The 22422-nt window shown below is 47.5% G+C and overlaps 1 protein-coding gene across 1 annotated transcript in view; it reads right to left on the bottom strand.

The window, feature by feature from the left end:
- Positions 1-552: 552 nt before the first annotated feature.
- The window catches only part of LOC112397140 (uncharacterized), a 38752-nt gene continuing 16882 nt past the window's right edge, over positions 553-22422 (bottom strand). The window contains exons 4-8 of the mRNA XM_024741264.1: positions 7986-8237; positions 7687-7772; positions 5165-5241; positions 2939-2983; positions 553-2710 (exon numbers count right to left, since the gene is read on the bottom strand). Coding sequence (XP_024597032.1) covers positions 2404-2710; positions 2939-2983; positions 5165-5241; positions 7687-7772; positions 7986-8237 — 767 coding nt within the window. The 3' untranslated portion in view covers positions 553-2403. The remainder of the gene's footprint in view (positions 2711-2938; positions 2984-5164; positions 5242-7686; positions 7773-7985; positions 8238-22422) is intronic.

Genomic DNA, 22422 nt, shown 5'->3' with positions numbered 1-22422 from the left:
GGGGCGTGCACATGCACAGCCCCTGGCACAGCACAGGTGGTGAGTAATTCTCTCCCACTGATGCGATTAGGGTTACTCCAGGCCTGGGACCAGGCATTCCTGGACTGTGGCCGCAGGTCTTGCTAATTTGAGCCTAATTCCTGTGACACTGGTTTGCAGGCATCTAGCTCATGTCAGCTGATCACTGAGCACTCTCACTTCTCCTGACAAAAATAATAATAGTAATAAACACCAAGTATGTATCCAACCCTCTGCTGCTAGGCTCTGGGAACACAAAGATGAGCTCATGGCAAAACAAGATTAACGAACAGAACATTGCAAGTCCTGTTAGGTGGGATCACAAAAGAGACACTGCAGCTAACCAGGGAGTGAGTGTAGAACAATTACGGAGCTCTTGCTACGTGCTAAACATGACTCAAAGCGTTTCCCTTTATTAACACATTCCACCCTTACAGTCATTCAGTGGGGTAGATGGTACGACCCTAATTTACAGTCAGGGAAAATGAAGAACAGAGAGGTTAAACCACTTGCCTAAAGTCACACAGCTAATAAGGGTAGAATCAATGTGCATCCAGATAGTAGGACTCCAGAACATGTGCTCTCTGCCCCTCAGACTGGGCTGAGGTGGCTCTGGTTGGTGACGCATTGCATTTCACCTTTGTGTTCTCAATTCCCTTAGCATTAGAAAAGAGAGTGGGATCTGCCTAGAATGCCAACGCTGGACTCCTGTCCAGAGAGAGGAACTCATCTTCCCCTAGGGGCCCTGCTGCTCAAGGTTATTACTGTTGATGAAAAATGTCACCTGCCATGTAAGTAAACAAAAAATGTTGCAACCATCAAGCCAGCAGCCACTGTAGCTGCCCCCAGCTGTGCACCCTGAGGGGATTCGGGATACAGAAATGTAGGATACTGACCCTAGGTAGTGAAGGTGCACATCAAAGGAATGATTTCAATGACTCCAGACTCTTGCATCTTCCCAGACAGAGAAAATGCTAACTTCATTAACTTGAGAGGTCTGCTTTTCTTCAATTAACAGTCATTTTTTGATGTTCCGGCCACCTGGTTTTTGTTGCAAAACTCCTGTGTATCCTGGCTCCCCCTTACCTCTTAGAAGCAGTCCATCAGAGCCATCTGAGAGGCTGTCTTCCAGACTTCAGTCCTCAGAAAAATCCGCTGAATAAAACATAGTTCTCACACTTCAGGTTGTGCTTTTTTTTTTTTTTTTTTTTTTGGTGACATTGGTATATGTAGGTATGTAGGGTGAAATTTCAAGGACGATGCTTTGATGGTGTAGCCGTGACGCGCATTCTAACAAGATCAGACTGACTAAGGCCCAGTATGATCAGGCCTTGTACCTGATTTCACATCCTATTTTCAGCCCACAACTGGAGATGGGTGTTCATGTCCCCATTTCACAGATAAGGAACACAGAGGATTAGAGAGGCCTAGTGGCCTGTTTAAATCATACAACAAACAAGAGAACTCCAAAGCTCATGCCTTTTCCACTGTGCCACATAGGCCATGGAACCACTAGAGAAAAGCCTAGAGCCAGATAATTCAGAGCTTCTGTTGCTTAAAAGGCCAAAAATCTGAGGGTGAGGAAAAATAAATAACCATGATAATAGTGGCAGGTAACATTTACTAAGCTCTTCACATGCCATCCTAAGCACAGTATCTCATTTAATCTTCTTACCATCGCCGTGACATGAGTTCTTTTTTACACTTGTTTTACAAATAAGGAAAATAAAGCTCAGATGATAAATGATTTGCCCAGTTTGTATGTGGTGCAGCAGGAATCAGACCCAGAGAAGCCTGGATCCAGAGCCCTTACTCTCAGTTCCTCTTGCCTTTGCAGCCAGAGATGAATCCATCTAACAGTCTCAGCCTCTGCACGGCGGGGTGCCCTTGGATGCCATACCTCTCTGAGAGTTGGCTTCTTCGGTTGCAGGTGCAGGACCCATAAAACCTACCTTCCAGGTGGTAGTGAGGGGCCACTGAATCAGGATCCCTGGGGCCTGGGGGCTGGGCATGAGCACTGTGAAAACTCCCCAGGTGATTCTGAGAAGGACTCAAGGTTAGGCTCCATCCACTGGGCCCACATGCGTTGTAGAGTGTCTCACACTTTAACGTGATACGGATGTGCCTTCTGGCTCAGCAAGTCTGGGGTGGGACATGAGGTTCTGCATTTCTAACCAGGCCTCCTCCCCCACCCTGAGGCTGGTGGACCACACTTTGGATACAAAGACTGTAGGTCCTGGTGATGATATGAATTTTATTTTACGTGCCAGGGAAGCCCCTGCAGACTTTTAAACAGGGGAGTGTTACCATCCATTCTACCACATGCAAGGGTCACTTCAACTGCTGTGTAAAGAGCAAAGCCCTGGGTGATGGAGAGGTGGAAGGCTACCTAGAGGCAGGAGGCCCAATGTCTGCCGTGGTCCAGAGACGATGTAAAAGGACTCCTCTCCTCTCTTCCAAGGAGGAATGGATGGGGAACCAAGCACGGCGCCCATGCCCAGCCCAGGAGGCCAACACTGTGTAGGGATGGATGTCATCGAGCCCGGGAAGGGGCCAAGAGTGGGCACGCTCCACTGGCCTCCTCCTGCTTTCCACCTTGGCAGCCTCTAGAGAAGAATGCTTCTTTGGGCGCTGGGTAGACAGCTTTCTCTCCTCGGCTACTGAAGGGCCCAGTCCAAGAACAACACACCCTCTGTGAAGACCCAGCAGGCAGGTTGGAGCGTGGGATCGAGATTTTCCAGAATTCCACGAGTCTATCTAGACCTAGTCCAGAGCCTGTCACGCTGACCAGTGGCCCTTCCAAAAGGTCCAAAAGCCCCTCGGCCTTTCTCGCCCCTTCTTTTGGGTGCTCAGATGAGAGTTCAGAGGGAAAGGATTTTGCTTCCAAGGTGTGGCTGTGAGGGTTCCATAAAAGACTCACCTCTCCAGGCTCTGCATTTTCCTCTGGGCCGGGTGAGTCATGCTGCTGGAAAATGACAAACACGGGTAAATGAGATAATAGGAATGACACGGGTGACTCAGCTGACATCGACACCCATCTGGCAGGGCTCAGACGCCCCACAGAGGACAGGAGGTTCATTCGGGAAAAGAGGATGATTGCGCATGAGGGATCCACTCAGCACATTTTTTTTTTCTTGTCCTGGTTACAGACAGCATTCACAAAGTGCTTCTTTCCACCAGGAGCTGCCTGAGTCTGACAGGCCCCGGCATTACTCACAGGGGAGGGGGGGTCACAGCCCGGAATCAAGGTCCAGGGATGGACAGATGTGCGCGAATCTTCCTTTGTTGCAGAAAACGGCAGCGCCCTTCCCCCAGAGGGCTGGTCTAGGCCTCATTTTCTCCCCCAAATCCTCCAACAGAATGAATTCGGACACTGGGGTGTTTATGTGTAAAATAAGAGGGTTCTGGGATTTATTTTAAAAATTCTATTCCCTACTCTAAAATCACTGGGAGGTGATAGGTGAAATGAGACTGGCAAAATGTTGATAATTGTTCAACTGAGTGAAGGATGCATGGGTCCATGAAACCATTCTTTCTACTTTGGGATATGTTTTAAGTTTCCATAATAAAAAAATGTTTGTGGTTTTCATTTTAAAGAGATTTGGTTCAGTCACCCCTCATTAGCCTTTAAGCTTCTGGAGCACCAAGATCATGCTGGGAACGTTTGACCTCACTTCCCCTCATGGGCCTCAGTTTCCCCAGAAGCCTAGCCGTCTCCTGATAAAGGAGGAGGCATTGGTTTCTCTGAGCCCTTTTCCAGCTCTGCTTCCCTGTGAGCTGATCATCTCCGTGGATTCCAAATTCTCACCGCCCCCCGGGCACCTCAAGCTCGTGTTTTCATAGCAAGTTTGTGTGACCTGTGTAGTTTAGTGGTTAGAGAAGAGATTCTGGAACTCCAATGTCCAGATTAGAATCCTGGATCAACCACGTCCTAATTATGTGACCTCAGACAACTCACTGAATGTCGTGAGATGTCAATTTTCTGATCTGAGAAATGGAGATAATGATATACACCTCATGGGGTTATTATAAAGATCCAATGACCTTAAATTTGTAAAACATTTAAAACAAGTAATGTTCAATGAAGAAAAGGGAAAAGGCTTCCCTGGTGGCGCAGTGGTTGGCAGATGCAGGGGACACGGGTTCGTGCCCCGGTCCGGGAAGATCCCACATGCCGCAGAGTGGCTGGGCCCGTGAGCCATGGCCACTGGGCCTGCGCGTCCGGAGCCTGTGCTCCGCAACGGGAGGGGCTGCAGTGGTGAGAGGGCCACGTACGGCAAAAAAAAAAAAAAAAAAAAAAAAAAGGGACAGGCTGGGAGATTAATATGTAGGCTGACTTTGGGGAATTTTAGGAATATTGGGTGGTCCTTTGGGTTAAGAGGAAAGGACCCTTGGCCACAAGGCTTCCCCAGGCAATCTGGAGGGTACGATTATAACAGATCCTGTCATCCAGAGGCCTTGGAGCAGGAGTGGGTCTAAACTGCCACCATAGGGTCTGTAAGATACTGAAGGGGCCACAGGGTGCAACCCACAGGTAGGGAGCAAGGGAACTGGGCTTTGGGGCCAAGCAGGCCTGCATTCAAATCCTAGTTCTACCCGACTGACCATGTAAGCCTCAGGCATGTCCCTAAATTTCTCTGAGCTACAGTCTCTTCACTTGAATTCCATTTGAATGGTGACACCTCCCTTAAGGTGGTGTGAGGATTAAAGGATGAAGGTCTATAGACTCCAGGCTCTTAGGAGGCGCTGGAGCTGAAAGTACCATTTCTCATCCCTTCTTCTCCCACCAGGTACTAGGGTGCTTCTCCCACTGGGTGCTTATTCCCACTAGATAATAGATAGAAGGAACTGTCAGTAGAAATGAAAAAAATTCACTTTATTTAATGTAAAGGTGTATTTCTCTCTTTAGAAATGGAGACTGCCTCGGAGCAGTGGTTCATATCGCATGTTAGAATATGGATATGCCATCTGGATCCATATTCTAGATAAGGGGAGTTTTTAAAAAAAAATCCCAATGCCTGGGCCCACCTCCAGGGAATTCTGTTTCAAGTGGTCAGGGTGACTATGATGTACAGCTGGGTTTGAGAACCAAGGCCCCAGGACCTCCTACCGCCCACCAAAAGGAGCCCACCCACATAGCACTCACGGGTCAAGGAAGGAACTCTCTCCAGCAGACAGCTGAGAAGGCAGTGCAGGTGACACACGATTATATCTCAATATTATCTTGAGTAGAAAATGGAAAAGGTCTTGTTGAAAAATCCGTTTGCTGATATGTGTCTCTTGGAATCCTAAACCTTGCACACCCTACCTGATTGAAGTAGACTTTTTTTTTAATTAATTAAGAGGCTGGCAAAAAAAGAAAGGAATCATCTCTGTTCTTTAGCCAACACTTTTCCTAAAACAGCTGCAGGGAGAGGGAAGGTAGTTTAAAGTATGAAGAGCAAAAGTGCAAGGAACTATGTCAGAATCCAGCAGGTCCAGAAGGAGAAAGAGACGTGAAACCCTGCTCCACAGACAGATGTGACTCAGTGAACACCAGTCTTTCCCAGTATCCCCAATATGACAACACAGCTGTTCTTCCCATGAGGAAACATGAGTAAAGCAATAGAGAGAGGGAAGATCTGTCTCTAGTACTTCCAACGAGGATGAATATGTTGATGGGATTTCACACGTCTATGAGTCAAGGCAGGAAGGTTAAGAGCATCTGTGGAATATTCCAGAAATCACACCCGCCTCATAAACCCCAGGGCAAACTCTTATCTTCTTTTTATTCTTCATGTGCTCCTTCAATCTTTATTCATGCAGCCAACACTTCCATGTCCCAGGCACACAGTGGGAGTTCCAAGTACCAAAAGGAGGTAGAAAAAGGAATTGGCTTTCACTGGTGCTTTAAAAAAATTCCTCAGAAACTATTATATCAGGAGGAACCAGGACTGGCTGCCCAGAAACAAGGCTGTCCTCACTTTCGAAAGACCCACTTCAGGCTCAAACCACCTGAGGCTCAGCCCCAGCCCTGCAGGCCCCCTCTCCTCTCCCAGCTCGAGCCATCACTTGGGCAAGTCACCTGACTCCTCTGCAACTGGATTCCTCACTGATTAAGATAATGGCAGTTGTTCAACCTGCCTCGCAGGGTTGCAGTGAGAATCAAGTTTGTACAAACGCAGGATTGGGACTTTCGAGACTATGTATGCAGATGAGGGCTCCAGAGAATGGCATAGGAGATGGGGCTCTGCCCTGCCTCCCGCCCCCACCAAATGGCAGTGACGAGGGGAAGAAGCAGCCAGCTGCTGATGGTGCTGTCAAGGACGACCAGGGCCATGACAATGACCCTTGTCGTCTCAGAGTACAGATTCCTTACACAGGCTGAGCAGCGACCAGGTAGAAAAGGGGAAGACTCATAGGCAGACCGCTGTTTCTCCTCTCCCTGGGAGCCTACCTTGGTTTAGGGCATAATCCTAGACAAGGAAACGCACATGATTTAATTTGTTTTGCGATTCCTTTCCAGCATTTTCTTTTTGTTTACATTAAGGATGAGTGTTCCATGGAAGGTGTTAAAAAAAAAATGATCAGATTAGAATTGGGTGGTGTCGCCCACCACTGATAACCAAGGCTCCACCGATGGTGTTGATATCCTGCCTTTCTGCCCAGGTACTCAGCAAACCAGTGCAGATGGGATCTCACCTGGGCACCGGACACTTCCTCTGGACCCACAGGAAAAGTGAGGTACCCCTCCCTCAGGGATGCTTTCCCAAGATGTTGCAGCAATCTTTATGAGCTAGAGAACAGAGGAGCGAGGAGGGCAACTACTGCTTATTGAGTGCTAACCAGGTGATCCTCACAATTACCTTGTCCAATAGAAATCAAGATCCCCATTCTATAGATGAGACAACTCGAGGTCTCACAGATAAAGTAACTCGTCCAAGATCACGTTGCTAATAAGCAGAGGAACTGGAGCTTGAGGAAAGCCTGGCTCAAAGCATTGTATGCTAAGTGCTGTGGGAAATGCAGAAGTAAATATTCCAAGGTTAATATGCCCTTTAAGGAACTTTCAGTCCTGTGAGGGAGAAAAACAGGTGCAACTGACATAAAATATAAGGTGAAGTACAATAAACAGTAACATACCAGCGATGGACTCGAAGTGTCCAGAGGAAGGAACAATGAGTACTGATCCCAGATCCAGATGGCATTTGAAGGGACTCATGAAAGATGGGTAGAACCACAGCAGGAGGAGAACAGGGAGAGGTGGGGAAAGGAGGGAGGGGCCCTGAGGGAGAAACACCAGCCCTGGCGAAGGCCTGAGAGTCTGAGAGTACCTGCCAGGCTGCGCAGCAAGGAGGGCGGAGACCACACCCTGCTTCCGGTTCCTTTTCTTCCAGGAAAAGGTCCAGGCAAGGCTCACCAGGACCTTCAGAAACTGGGCTGCTTCCCAAGCCGTGAACTGCCATAGTTGTGTCAGTCTCCCCAACTTCCTGCGCCCTCTTTCACACCAGAGTCACTCTTGATGGGACACGCTTTCCACTCCCACCGTCCACATCTGACTCTGTCAGTCTGCATCCCAATCATCACCCTCACCCCAGGAAGATCAGGCTTCCCTCCAATGGGCTCCCTCCAGTTGACCCTCCATTTCCCATGTTATGGCACTTACCCAACTGCACGGCCGGCACTCACCAGTGTACGTGTCTGTATCTCCCAGGAGGCCGTGAGCCTCATGAGAACAGGGCTCTCACTTTGTTTCCCAGAGTGTAATGCAGCTCCTGGCACATAGGAGGTGATAAGGGAATAAAGTAGAATGGCAAACTTAATCAATGAACTGACCATAGAAAGAGAGGAGAAATGGGGAAAGAAAGGAAATGGGGGGGGCCAGCTTTCGAGTTAGAGCAGGGCTTTCAGTGCCAGGTGAATTTGCTCCATATTTACCATGTGGCCAATGGGGAAGGGTTGATGGGTTTCGAGGAGGGAAGCAATACCTCCTGTGCGTCGGGATGTAGTGTGGCAGACAGAGAGAAAGCGGGGCTGGAGGCAGGGAGAGTCTTTAGGAGGCTTTTGTGATGGTCCAGACAAGAAGTGAGGAGGTGGACAGACTACTCTCTTGAAGAAGCCTTTTAAAAGCTGGAACCGGAGGGCACAGAGCACATCCAGGCTCTGGCTAAACTGGCCAAGAGTTGTCCTTGAGAGCTGGCAGGATTCCACGACACCAGAGATGACTGCTGTGGACAAGCCTGGGGAGGGGTGAGAAATCACCATGTGTGCATCGGAGCTCTTAAGAAATATTACATGAATAAATGGAAGCCTTGGCAAGAGTTTCCCTGGGAAACCGCCTATTCCATGACTAAGGCTCTGAGAAATCTCTGCTCATGGCCTGGCAGAAACTTCGCCAGCCAAATCTCTCATTGAAAACCTCAGAGGGCTTCTGGGAGCATGTGGATAATGGGCTGTGGGAATCTTGGGGCATAAAACTTTCACCCGGGCTTCCCTGGTGGCGCAGTGGTTGGGAGTCCGCCTGCCGATGCAGGGGACGCGGGTTCGTGCCCTGGTCCGGGAGGATCACGCATCCCGCATGCTGCTGGGCCTGTGAGCCATGGCCGCTGGGCCTGCGCGTCCGGAGCCTGTGCTCCGCGGCGGGAGAGGCCGCAGCGGTGAGAGGCCCGCGTACCGCAAAAAAAAAAAAAAACTTTCACCCAGCTGCTTGAGTGCCTGGCTGGGCAATTAAGCAGGGTGCCCTCAAGCAGATCAAAAGACTCTGGTGAGGCGATCTCCTGCCCTCCCGGTGAGGAAGGCAAGAGTCAGGTCTCATAATCTTCATTTTACAGATGAGAAAAGTAATTTCCCTGGTGACTAAGTCCCTTGGCTGAAGTCAAACAGCCAGCAAAGGGTGGAACCCCAAATAAGCATCACAGTCACCCAATTCCCAGGACATCATTACTCCAGAGCCTCCCACTCCATGAAGGCTGGACGCTCCTGGGAGATCTGGACCCACATTTGGGATGTTAGGGCAGGGAGTGGTCCACAGGGTCTATTCCAACCATTTAGCACCCACAGACACTTCCATGAATACAAGGCGACTTGGCGTCTGCCCTTGGCAACATCAGGATGTCTTGATGGTCTTCTCACATTAGCAGTTTATGAAACCCAGGCCCCCAGCCTAACAATAACAACCCAGTTACCCCTTGGCCCACCTATACGCAAACCGTTTTAGAGGGCATACTCAATCTTAGCGGTCATCTTACAGAACTTCTCAAGTTCATAAAGTCGCACCTGACTTCAGATCCCAGTTCTGCCCTTGCTATTCCCAGGACCTAGGCAAGGTACTTAACCTAAGTCCCACTTCCCGCATATATGAACTGGAGATATACAGAATACCTCTCTCATTGGGTTATTGTGAGGAGTCGGTGAGGTCAGGCACATAAAAAGCATAGCAGAAAGCCCAGCATGTGGTAACCATTCAATAAATGTTAGCAATTATTAATAGCATTGCCCACATGAGTGATCTGAGTTTGAAAAGTAATTCTTCATTCTCATAGTCTGGCTATTAAGTTCAAATCTTAGTGTTTGACCAATTCCTTCCCTTCCGGGACAAGGAAGTTCATTTTTACTCTTAATAATCTCAGCTACTTGCCATGTTTTAAACAAGAGATGACTCATTACTCTTAATGCAAAGGATACCTGTTACAGCAAGAATGCTCTAAGAGTCACAGAGATGCGTCTGGCTTGTCATGGCCTCAAAATTCTTTCTGGGGTCCTGCCTTGTACTTCCCTCATCTTGTCATTGCCACCTGGTCATCCACAGGTCCAGGGTCCAACAAATTAAAGGCAGCTAACAAAGAGAGGCCAGAGGCTGGGCTTCTGAGACAAGGTGGCATGCGCAGCTGTGGTCCCTAACTGCAATAGCATCTTGGCTTGAGTCAGTTTTATAGTGTTTCCAGACCTGGAAGGCTGACTCTCCAAATGAGCCCGGTTACTCAATATGCTTGAAAAGGCATGTCCTATTGTAGGCTCCCATTCTTTTTGGATATTACTGTTGCACTTCATACACGCCAACGTCCTACCCTCATCCCATCAGCTCATCCCGCAGGTCACCTGCAGTTTGGTGACAGTTCCCATATACTCCTCTGCCTACTTACTCCAAACCCCTACATCTCTTGGTCTGAGCTCTTTCTCGGCCACAGGAGTGCACCCCCCCTCTCTCAGGGCAGGCCAGGGAGATAATGCTTCCATGAGTGACCCTCAACTAATACAGGACAAGAATTAGTAAATAAATACCCCAGTTACCTCATCCCTCAGTGCAGCGATTTCGAGATCAGCCAATACTGCCTCTTAAAGAGTCCCTAGCACGACTGAATCCCAGGAGCCCACAGTGACAACTGACTCATTCGTACACCTTCACTGGCTTCCGCCTTTCCCTGGATGACTGCCTTACTCCCCTAAGGAAGCTTCCTCAGGTCACCTCCGTATTGACTGCTGGCACCCAAATCTCTGCCTGGGGTCTGCTTTTGGGAGCACCCAAACTAAGGCAGATTCTTCAATGAAAAATAGTTGTTATACTAAAAGTACACAAATCATTTAACTCTTAATATTAAATTAGGCAGACACTGGCACTGAAATATGATATGGAGCAAGTCTAAAATGAATAAAAACCCTGGTTACAATGTCTCTGTCTCAACAGACTCCCCTAATGCCGACCACCAGTTAAATCAAGGCCAGGGCCTTGCCCACTAGTCATACCAGCCCCAGCCATGCATACGATGTGAGTCCTTCCAAAGCCTGTGACCAGCCAGTGCTGAGCTCTCAGAAATAAATTAATTAGACTCTCCAAGGCCAAGAGACAGCTGCTTTTTGGCCCACTCAGTGTCAACTTCCCGCCATTCTCTTTCATCCTTTTTTTTTTCCAGATCACAGACTTAAAAGGAAAAAAATCAATGTAGCCTCTCATCTTTTTCCTCCACAATCTTCACTTAGCTGAGGAAAGGCATCTTCTCAATGACTTATTCAAAGAATGTCCTCCTCCTAGTTGCATTCCTCATCTGTATCAAATAAGTACCCTTTACTCAGCTCTGCAGATGTGGCTAAGTTGTCTCTTGACAGACTGATTTTCCACCAAGACTTGTTAAAATTGTATTTGAGGGTTTTGTCCTTCTGAAGATTTCAAAAATATTTGGAACCTAACGACAACTGTTAAACAAAATTAGATAGTCAAATTTGCTGTGCCCTGAAATGTTTTCTAGATTTTCACATGTGTCTTAGAGGAGGTGAATTAGATTTTTTCTATTGCTGTGCAGCATGTTACCACAAACTTAGAGGCTAAAAACAGCACATATTTATTTCCTCACAGTCAGGAATTCAGGCATTGCTTAACTGGGTTCTCTGCTTAGGGTCCACCAGGCTACAATGCAGGTGTCCGCTGGAATGCGTTCTCATCTGGAGACTCCTCCACTGGGAAAGAACCGACTTCCAAGTTCATGCAGGCTGTTGGCAGAATTCATTTCCGGTGGCTGTCTCACTGAGGGTCCTGGCTGCGTACCGGCTGCCAGCTAGAGGCTCTCCTCAGATCCAAGAGGTACCCACAGCTCCTTGCCACGTGGGCTCATCTATCATGGTCGTTTACTTCTCATCTCCTGTTATTCAACCCTTGTATAATCCCCTCCTGATTATGGGCTGAACCTAGTTACTTGTTTCTAATTAATAGAAAAAAAAGTGATGGGATGCCAATTCCAAGATGAGATTGCAAGAGACTGTGACTCCTGTCTCGTTTGCAGTCTCTCTTCCTCTCACTTGTTCATTTTGATGAAGCCAGTGCTGTGTTGTGTGATGCTCTGTGGAGGGATCCACATGGCAAGGAACCAAGGAGGGCCTCCAGCCAACAGCTCCTGAGGAACTGAGGTCCTCAGTGCAAGAAACTAAATCCTGCCAACAACCGTAGGAGCGAACTAGAAAGCAGAACCTTCCCAGTCAAGCCTTGAGAAGACTTCAGCCACGTGAGAGTCCCAGAGCCAGAGGACCCAGTTAAGCCTCTCTTGGATTCCTGACCCAGATAAAGCTGTGAGATACTAAATGATGCTGTTTGAAGCCACTAAGTATTGGAATAATTTGTTACACAGCAATAGATAACTAACACACCCCTCACCAATGGTTTGTGCCCAATACCTTAGTAAATGTCATCCTAAAAGAAGAGCGTTGGGGCACTGTTCCAAGGGGATAAGTGGGGCAATGCAGAAAACAAAGGGACAGCTTGAGTGCAATGGCTCAGAAATTTCTCAGTAGCCTCTTTACATCTTGGAGCTTGACCCAGAACCTGTGAGCAGAGAAGTTGAAACCGAAGCAAACAAAAATTAGAATTATTCCATTAAAATCTCCTTGTCTATTAAGAGGCAAGGTGGCCTTGTCTTGCAGACAAGATGCAAACAGAGATAGGCATTCTCCTCAAGTCGTCAGGAACACAGTGAGATGCTAGATGGAGACAGTAGCCCTGATACAGATACCAGTCACACCAGCCTTGGCAAGAGCCACCAAAACTTGGCTGTAGACATCAGAGCAGAAAGCTGGAGACGACAAAGCGAAGAGTAAACACTACATGGGAGCCAGAAGGACGGAGTTCACATGTACACATGAGCCATCCCCTGGGACTTCCAGAAATAACTGAGGTGAGAGCCTTGGCAGGGAGGAAGAGAATAGCACAAGGTGAGCATGGGTAAATATAAATATTTATTGACGGTGACAAAGTGATGGATGTGATGGATATGGTGACCCTGAACCTTCCCCCAATCTTTGATCCCTGAAGGCTTAGGAATATAAAATCATTTTCTTCCTAATGGTTTTATAAGTCCCTACAGTACAGAAGTGACGAATATGGATAGAGAGAAAGACACAGTGGTCTTTCCTATTTAATGAGTTGAATAGAAATAAGTTTATGTTTCCTCCACTTGTCCCGTCCCTTGGTTACAGGCTGCTTTTTGGGCCGGGTCTGCCGAGGGCAGAAGCCTGTGTATTCGGGGCTGCATGTCAGCCAACTCATCAGCACACCACAGCCAGGCCCCATCTCAAACTGTTGGAAAGTACAATCTCAAAGCCTTCCCCTTCCTCAAAGCTCAACCCACTCTTGGTCCAGCTCCAAGAACAATCAACCCAGAAAATGTGGAATGGAGACAGCATCAATGCATGCATGGACCATTTCCAAAATAATAAATGATGCTGTTTTAAACCATGAAGTGTAGGGGTCATTTGTTACACAACAATAGATAATTAATACACCCTCAGCTGATGGTTTGTGCCCCACGCTTTAGAAAACAACATCCTAAAAGACCAACATTAAGTCACCATTCCAGTGGGGTGAGTGGGATAATGATGAAAAAGAGAGGGACAGAAAGCTAGATGAGAAATCAAAAGCCTTGGGTTCTGGTTCCAGCTCTATCAAGACTCCCCAGCTGTCTGAGCTCTGTGAGATCATTTCCTCTTCTGTAAAGTAGAATTCATGATAAATGCCTTTCTTACATCACATTGTTACTGTGAGACTCAGATTACAGAACCCGAGTGAAAGCTTTGTAATATGTGAGGTTATATCCCAAGTAAGGGGTTATAATCATCCACATTATATCATCACTTTTATTGCTGGCTGTTACAAGGTAAAGCCAACAAAACTTTGAAAGGCTCAGTCAAAGTCCAACCAAGTGACTAGAAACCATTCTAAGTATTTGGAACCGGGAGAGATTAATATAGGAAGTGGGTTCCACAGGTGATGGAAGGGTTGGAAAGCCCACCAGAAAATAATGGGGGTGACCCAGAGATTAGTAATAGCAAGAAGGGCTTCCCGGGTGGCACAGTGGTTAAGAATCCACCTGCCAATGCAGGGGACACAGGTCAAGCCCTGGTCTGGGAAGATCCCACATGCTGTGGAGCAATTAAGCCTGTGTGCCACAACTACTGAGCCTGAGTTCTAGAGCCCACGAGCCACAACTACTGAGCCCATGAGCCACAATTACTGAAGCCCGCATGCCTAGAGCCTGTGCTCCACAACAAGAGAAGCCACCGCAATGAGAAGCCCGCGCACCGCAAGGACAAGTAGCCCCCGCTCGCAACTAGAGAAAGCCCACGCACAGCAACAAAGACCCAGCATGGCCAAAAATAAACAAAATAAATTAAAAAAAAATAATAATAATAGCAGGAAATCCCTTTGCTGGAGGGATAGAGGAAGGAGGCAGGACCATAACAACCTAAGGCCTGTGGTCACCCTATAAGAAGCTGGAACCATAGTGGGAGCCAGAGGCAAGGAAGAAATGCATGAAATGCCCTGGTTTCTCCCTTCCCAATGCCCTTCAATAATTGTCCAGTGCCTCCCGTTGGCCGGACCCAGCTAGAAACCAGCTGACACAGGAATGACAAATGGAACTGAAGCCAACAAGCCCTGGACCAAAGAAGCAGTCTATTTAGCCAGAAATGCAATAATATGCTAGAAATGAAAGTAACATAACAAAGGGACTCAGAAGTCCCAAAGACTCAGACTCCAAAAGAGCATGGGAATTCATCTGGCCCAATCCCTCATTCCACAGGGGAGGCCTCAGAGAGGAAAATGACGTGACTTGCCCAGAATCAGCTGGCTAGGGGCAGCCGAAACCCAGGCATCTGAATTCCTAGTTCGTAGCTTTTTCCACAGCATTAACCTTACAATGATGACTAGCAGAGGTGCTTCAGCTTAAAGGGATGTACTGCAATAGCTGATTTCTAAGATGATTGTGGTCCCAGTCCGGATGTTTAGCCCACCACATGGGAAGAAAGGAACCTTTCTTCTCTGAATTAATGTGAAATCAGGAGGCTGGCGAGCGTCTTTCTCCCAGGGCAGAACAGAAGAGAGTCTCTCCCCCATCTCCTTGCTCTGCCATTAAAGGGGTCCTGGGGGCGGGAACCTCCTGCTTCATCACTCCTCCTTCATCACTGCCAGACTTTCCCACAGTGGTCATTCCTGTGGCTGCAGGGTCAGCCACAGAGTGAGAGCTCCCAGAGGGCTGGAAGCAGGTTCTTTTTTTTTTTTTTAACACCTTTGCACCCTCGGCACCCTTCTAGTAACTGGCCCAACCAAATCCTGTGATTGTCACCATGCCCTCCCTAGTGGGGTCTGAATTAGCATCTTCAAAGTATAGTCATTATTCTGCCAATGCAGGGGACACGGGTTCCAGCCCTGGTCCGGGAGAATCCCACCTGTCTCGGAGCAACTAAGCCCGCGAGCCACTACTGAAGCCCGCATGCCTAGAGCCCGTGCTCCGCAACAGGAGAAGCCACCGCAATGAGAAGCCCGTGCGCCACAACGAAGAGTAGCCCCCACTCACCGCAACTAGAGAAAGCCCACGCGCAGCAACGAAGACCCAACACAGCCAAAAATTAATTAATTGATTGATTGATTATTTTAAAGTATAGTCATTATTATGAAATCATTTTATATTTGGAAAATGAAAAAAATTGCCTTTTGTTTTTCTACTCTAAGTGAAATAAAGTAAAATTTGCACACACACACAAAGTGCTCTTAGATAGTGAGGAGAATGAGGGGAGATGTGGAGAGACGGGGTGCTGTTATCTGTGAGATGAAGGCTCCCGTTCTCTGGGGCCACTGTGGGGTCACTGTCCTGTGGTTTGTTCAGAGAATTCCTTAAACAGCTACAAGGTTGCCCATACTTGATCTTCCTGTTTTAGACACACCCCCTGCAATCGGTGAGCTCCAATTTAAGCAACCAACCACCCAGAAAGAAACTACCCATCCACCCAAAAGTGAGAATGAAGGCAAATTTCCCAGGAACTTAAAACAAAATGCAACTCGGGAGCTAATGCAAAAATGGAAACTGAAATACACTTTCTGCTCTACAGGTTGAAACACAGAGACAAATTTCCTCAAAACTTAACCCTACTTCCCAGTTGAAGAGAACAGGAAATCCAAGTCTGTACAGCTTTGGCAGCGTTCACACTCCAGTGCCCTCTGCCATGAAGTTCCCCTACCCTGCAAAGGCGGAAGTGATTGGTCCCCATCCCTCTCCCCTGTGCCCCGTCCCTTGTTCCCATCCCACTGGGTCAGTGCCACCATATACAGTCACACAGGCAGCACACTGCCCAATTCAGGGGGTGCCATCCCATCAGCGACAGTATGAATGGCGCCCCCTGGAGTTGTGCCATGCTTCTATTAGAATATCTTGCCAATTGCTATGTCTTAAGACTGACATCTACAAGGCCACAAGGTTCTAGCTGAATTACAGTCACCTCTGTGTCCCTAGCACCTAGCACAGTGCCTGGTACAGAGTAGAACGTCAGTATAAACTCCTAGGGATTTCAGAAGCAACGAATTTGAGAAGAGAGTCAGCACCCCATTTAGACAGGAAATAAGTAATTATTTTAAATAGCAGTAGCATCCTAATTAGAGTATGGATTCTTCTTGAACTAACCTTGGATACTTTAAAGAGTAAATACAACAGAGTGATTAAGATCTCTGGCTCTGAGGTTAGAAGGATCTGGGTTTGAATCCCTGCTCCGCAACTACTGAACCATGCTGGGCACATTCGTAAACCTCTCTAAGCCTTAGTGTCCTCACCTGTGAGGACCCACTGAGATCATGCTTTAGCCTAGTGCCTGGTACACAGTAATGTAAGTCTTAGTTGTAATGATAAAGTACATTGTTAATGGCAATTAATCCATAATTAAACATTAATCCTAAAAGGCACATTTTAACTATCGATATTTATATCCCACCAGAATGAATATGCCCAAGACATATTGAGTGCTCAGTTAATGCTTACTGAATGAGAGAGAGAGAAAGAAAGAAAGAAAGAAAGAGGTGAAACACAGAGAATGAGAATGTGGGGAGGAAGGTGGAGAGGAAGAAGGGAGGGTGGGAGGGAAGAGGGTACTGAACTGGGAGTCAGGAGAGATACAGCTTCAAATCTGACATCACTAACAGTGTGACTTTGAGTAAGTTCCTGTCTTTGTCTCAATCTGCTCCTTTTTAAGATCAAAGGTCGTTAGGTGACGTCTCAGGTCCCTTCTCCAGGATCCCCTCCCACCTCTCGCACCTGATCTTTTTATTGCAGGGTTCACTCAGATCCTGCAGGTGGTGCTGCTGAGTTAAGGAGAAGACCTGTTTTTCTGCAGCCTGGTGCCCAGCTGCCAAGCCTCTGCTTAAAGGGCAGACTGGGAATGAGGGAAATCACTTACTTGTTGCTGAAAATGCCTGGGGCAGTAAACGAATCATTCCGTTTCCCTTCTTGCCTACTTGGCCTCTCCCGGTGCCATGAAAGCTCCGTGGATGCGGGGAGACAGCCGGCCCTGGATTCCAAATCCAGTTCCACCACTTCCTGGCCAGTGACCCTGGGCAAAGGCATTTGCCCTCTTGGAGTCTCTTTAGTAGTCTTCGAAATGAGGAAAATAATATGGACGCTCCTGGAGCATCGGGAAAATTAAATGTTGTTTGTCAGTTGAAGAGCCCAGTGCCTGGCACATAGTAGGTGTTCAAGAAATAACATTCCCCTTCCTTCCCTGCCTTTAATTCACTAAGGACTATGGCTAGTGCTTGAGAAGAAATGAACAAGGTGTAATGATAGAGTAATGAGGACGTGGGCTTTCCGAGGGGATCCCCTGAGGAGAGGACACGTCATCTGAGGCAGGCAGGATAAGGAGAGATGTCCCAGGCAAAAGGACCAGCACGTGCAAAGTCACAGCCCATCTCATCCAGCTCCCCTGCCCCCTTCCTTTACAAACTGATTCTCAATCCAGTGGTTCTGTCCCCTAAGCCCAGAGCCCACCTTGTTCATGCCTCTAGAACAGCAGTTACCTGCCTGTGTCGTAAGTTTTATGTACCCAGTCAGGTCTCCTCAAGGACCAGGAGTGCATTTTATTCATCTCTGTCTCCCCAGAGCCTGGCACAACAAATGCCTTAATGAATAGATGAGCTGATGAAAGTGCCACACTGGCATCACCCTATCTCTTATTGGCAGTCTCTGTACACAGGCATCCTGACCTTTAGCTCTTCCCCACCCCCCACATATCTTGCATATCTAGCCCTTGGTACCTGGTAGGTCCTCGATACATGCTCACATTGTTGAAATCCAGTTGCATTTTCCTTTATTGAGCACCTGCTGTGTGCCAAGCACTGGTGATAGTAAGCACTCAGTAGATGTTGGATATTATACATGTGCGCTACCATTGAAAATATACTCTTTATTGAACACCTACTAAGTGCCAGGCACTGGGCTAGAAGCAGAGCGTTTAGAGATATTAAAGAGAAAACCGCAGGCCCAAAACGGGGTCGCTTGTGCTAAATCTCATGATACCAAATCTGGATTTAAAACATGACTTCAGGCTTCCCTGGTGGCGCAGTGGTTAAGAATCCACCTGCCAATGCAGGGGACACGGGTTCGAGCCCTGGTCCAGGAAGATCCCACATGCTGCGGAGCAACTAAGCCCGTGCTCCACAACTACTAAGCCCATGTGCGACAACTACTGAGCCTGCGCTCTAGAGCTCATGCTCCGCAACTAGAGAAGCCACCGCAATAAGAAGCCCGTGCACCACAGTGAAGACCCAATGCAGCCAAAAATAAATAAATTAAATAAATAAATAAAAATTTAAAAATAAATAAAACCTGACTTAATTGCAATTTTGACCTTCCCCCAAAATGTAATCTTAATCAGCCAGTCTGGAATTTTCTGGTCAGCACCAATGAGGTAATCTGTCACAGGGGCCTTCTCCATCCCTCCCCCAAAGGAAGAAGAGTCAGTCTGCATGACGCAGACCCCTGCTGGTCCCTGTTCCCAAAAGAAGACGTTCTGCCCTGAAATCATCTTTTCTTTTCCTTTGCAGATACCTTTTTGCCCCTCCTTCTGCCTATAAAAACCTTTCATTTGGTCCAACGCCTTGGAGTACCTGGATGGCATCCTGCCTGATTCATGAGTCTTTGAGTAAGGCCAATTAGATCTTCACATTTACTCAGCTGAATTTTGTTTTTTAACAGAGATGAATAAGACCATGGCCACTGCACTCCAGTAGGGCAGAGTCTAGTAAGAGTGAGGCTTATGACGAAAGTGATTACAACAGAGGAAAACAGTCCTATATTAATAATAATAATAATAATGAGGAATTCTCATACATGGTGTGATTCGTGGGTGCAAAGCACTGTGTAAAGCTGGCTGTATATTTGATCCTCCCCACAGAGCTTTACGCAGAGACCATCGTTGTCTCTAGTTCTGCTTGAGGAAACAAGATTTCTCAGCAAAGGATGCAGCTGGTGTCTCAATTCAGACCGGAGGCCACGCTGCTAAGGAGGATGCGCAGGGCTAGGGGGGCACGAGGAAGGAGCAAGTTCACCCTCCAGTGGGTGAGAGGGGAGGCCACGCAGAGGCGGTGACGTCTGAGCTGTGCCTTTAAGGATGCTGATGCTGAGAAGCAGAAGGGACTGGGGGGCCGGGGGTCTGGGGAGAGAGCACATGACACAGAGGTCTGGGGGTGAGAACAGTGTGCAGGGCAGTGAGACGCCGCCCTGCCTGAAGCGGGGGGCGGGCAGGTGTCAGAGCTGCGTCTTGAAAGAGGCCTTGAGTGCTGGGCTATGGAGTTCAGACTGTTCCTGCAGAAGATGGGGACTCACTGCAGGTTTCCAATCAGGGGGATGTCCTCTCCACTCGCCCCCCAGCCCCCAGGAATCCCGGCCAAGGCAGGATCCTCGGGCTTCTCATTAACGTGTCGGTCAAGGAGCCTCTCCGGCCTCCATATGGCGCGTAAATAATTTACAGTGACGGAGCGTGTTTGTGCGGGATACCAGCCAGCCGCCTCGCTCCTTCAGCCTCAGTGCTTCCTTTTGCTCCTGGCCGGCAAGGCCCCGCCCCCGCCCCACGGGGAGGAGTCAGAGGCCGGGGGGGCAACCCCGGACTCCCTCCAGCGCCGCCCCTCCGGTGAGAGGCAGGGATTTTATGGTCCGGGAAGGCTGCGGAGCCCCCTCAGTCCTGGTTCCCAGGGAAATCACATCCAATCCCAACCCCATGAAGGGGCCTTTCCTGTTCTCAGCACATTTTCCAGAAATAAGTTAGAAAGGGTTGACGTGGCCTAGGGGACAGGGTGGAGAGCTAGGCCTGGAAGTGAGGGGCAGGGTGGGGGAAGCACGTGAGCGGGACTTCCTGCCTGAGCCTGCAGGGACTTGGGCTGTCCCTGCACAGCGGTTTCCCTGCCCCGGAGTCCAGGGTCCCCAACCAAGGAAAGCTCCTCAATCCCATGAACCAGCTCTCCCCGCATGGCAAAAATGTAATCAGTCTGTGTCATACAGAGTGAAGTCAGAAAGAGAAAAACATCTATGGTAGAATATCGCTTATATGTGGAATCTAGAAAAATGATACAGATGAACTTCTTTGCAAAGCAGAACTAGAGGCACAGACGTAGAGAACAGACGTATGGATACTGCTGCCAAAATCTTGGCTCTCTGTACACCGATGTTGAATAGATGCACGAAGACAGTTTGGATACAAAGGGGGGAAGGGGGAGTGGGATGAATTGGGAGAGTTGGATTGACATATATACACTAATATGTATAAAATAGATAACTAATGAGAACAGACTGTATAGCACAGGGAACTCTACCCAATACTCTGTGGTGACCTAAATGGGAAGGAAATCCAAAAAAGAGGGGATATAAGTATACATATAGCTGATTCACTTTGCTGTACAGCAGAAACTAACAAAACATTGTAAAGCAACTATACTCTAATAAAAATTAATTTAAAAAAAGAATGACATCAGAGGAATGTAAATTACTATTAAATCAGAAAAATTAAAATGAATGACACTAGTTTTTTTCAATAAAAAAATTTAATCGGTCTACCAAGTGCAGGAATTACGTAGCACAAATGTGACTGTGATTTCATCCTGGTTCCTTACATAACAGTCCTAAAACTCTTGGAATTTCCTAAGTGAAGAGAGTGATCACGGTGTCTTTTGTTATTTAAGTGAGGTAACTTTTGGAAAGCCCCTACTTCACCTAAGGATGGGGGCTGGTTGCCATGGAAACCAGCCAAGTGATTACGGGGTTGGAAATTTCAGCCCCACCCTCCAGCCTCGGGGGAGGGGAGAAGGGCTGGAGATTGAGTTCTGTGGCCGAAGGCCAATGATTTAATTAATTGTTCTGACATCCTGAAACCGCCATAAAAATCCAAAAGGATGGGCTTTTGGAGAGCTTCTGGGTTGATGAACCAGAACTCCTCCACGTGCCATAGTGGTGGCCCCCAAACTCCACAGAAGCTCCCACATTTGGGATTTCACCCTACCTGTCTCTTCATCTGGCTGTTGATTCATAGCCTTTAATATTCTTCGTAATAAACCTGTAATCTAGTGATTGAACTGATTTCTGGAGTTCTGTGAGCCGCTCTGGCAAATTAATCCCCCCAAGGACGGGGTCATGGGAACCTCCGATTTATTGCCAGTCTGTCAGGAGCACAGGTAACAACTTGGACTTGCAATAAACATCTGAAGTGGGGGCAGTCTTGTGGGACTGAGCCCTTAGCCTGTGAGATCTGATGCCACTTCAGATAGCAGTAGATAGTGTCAGAATTTAGTTAAAATGCAGGACATCCAGATGGTGTCTCGGAGGATTACTTGGTGGTGTGGGAAAAAACACATGTCCGAACTGGTGTCAGAATCATAGGGGTAAAGCCAAAATGATATCCAATTTAATACGGTCCTATGATCTATATTGAAGTCGCATTCAGGTACACTGTGACACCAAGGTCTGTTACATGTAAATTTGTATCTGAACCAAGTTGGTGAGATGTTGTGAATTCAGCTGGGTGTTGAAGCTGAGGATAAGTTCAGGGTGAATAGGAAGAAGCCTTTTGCTCAAATCTAGGCAGAAGAGGAGATGGCTAAATTGGATAAGGATTGCTACCAGTTAGGATTAGTAAGAAAGCTTCCAAAATTTACCTAGATGTTGGGATTTTATTAAATCCTTGCTGCAACTCTGAATTGTCTTGTTAAACATACTAACTTGTCATACTGAGCAAAAGAAATACTTGGCAGTGGCTTCACACACACACAGATTCTCATTATTCATGGAACTGTAGTGATGTTCTATAAAGTTGCCATGACCACTGAATTAGTTAATGCTGTACCACTGTTCCTAGGGGAAATAGGTTAGGTTCCTATGAGCCTCTGGTCACAACATTTTCATCAACCCATCAGTACCATAACCTTGCTTTATATATCAATATGTTTCTGTTTCAAGACACTTTATTTAGTATGTATTGTTGATTCATTAACACTGAGCTCATGGCTAACAACACTATAACCCATGCCTGAAAGAAGCTTAGCTAATACACCTATGTTCCCCATAAGGTACCTCACAGCCTCCTGTGCTTAGGACACTACACAGCACGAGGCACTATGCTTGGGGGTGATGTTAAACA

Source organism: Neophocaena asiaeorientalis, unplaced genomic scaffold (assembly GCF_003031525.2).
Source record: "Neophocaena asiaeorientalis asiaeorientalis breed wild unplaced genomic scaffold, Neophocaena_asiaeorientalis_V1.1 scaffold177, whole genome shotgun sequence".
Taxonomy (NCBI): domain Eukaryota; kingdom Metazoa; phylum Chordata; class Mammalia; order Artiodactyla; family Phocoenidae; genus Neophocaena; species Neophocaena asiaeorientalis.
The sequence above is the reverse complement of the archived record's forward strand: the minus strand, read 5'-3'. Positions and strand labels throughout refer to the sequence as shown.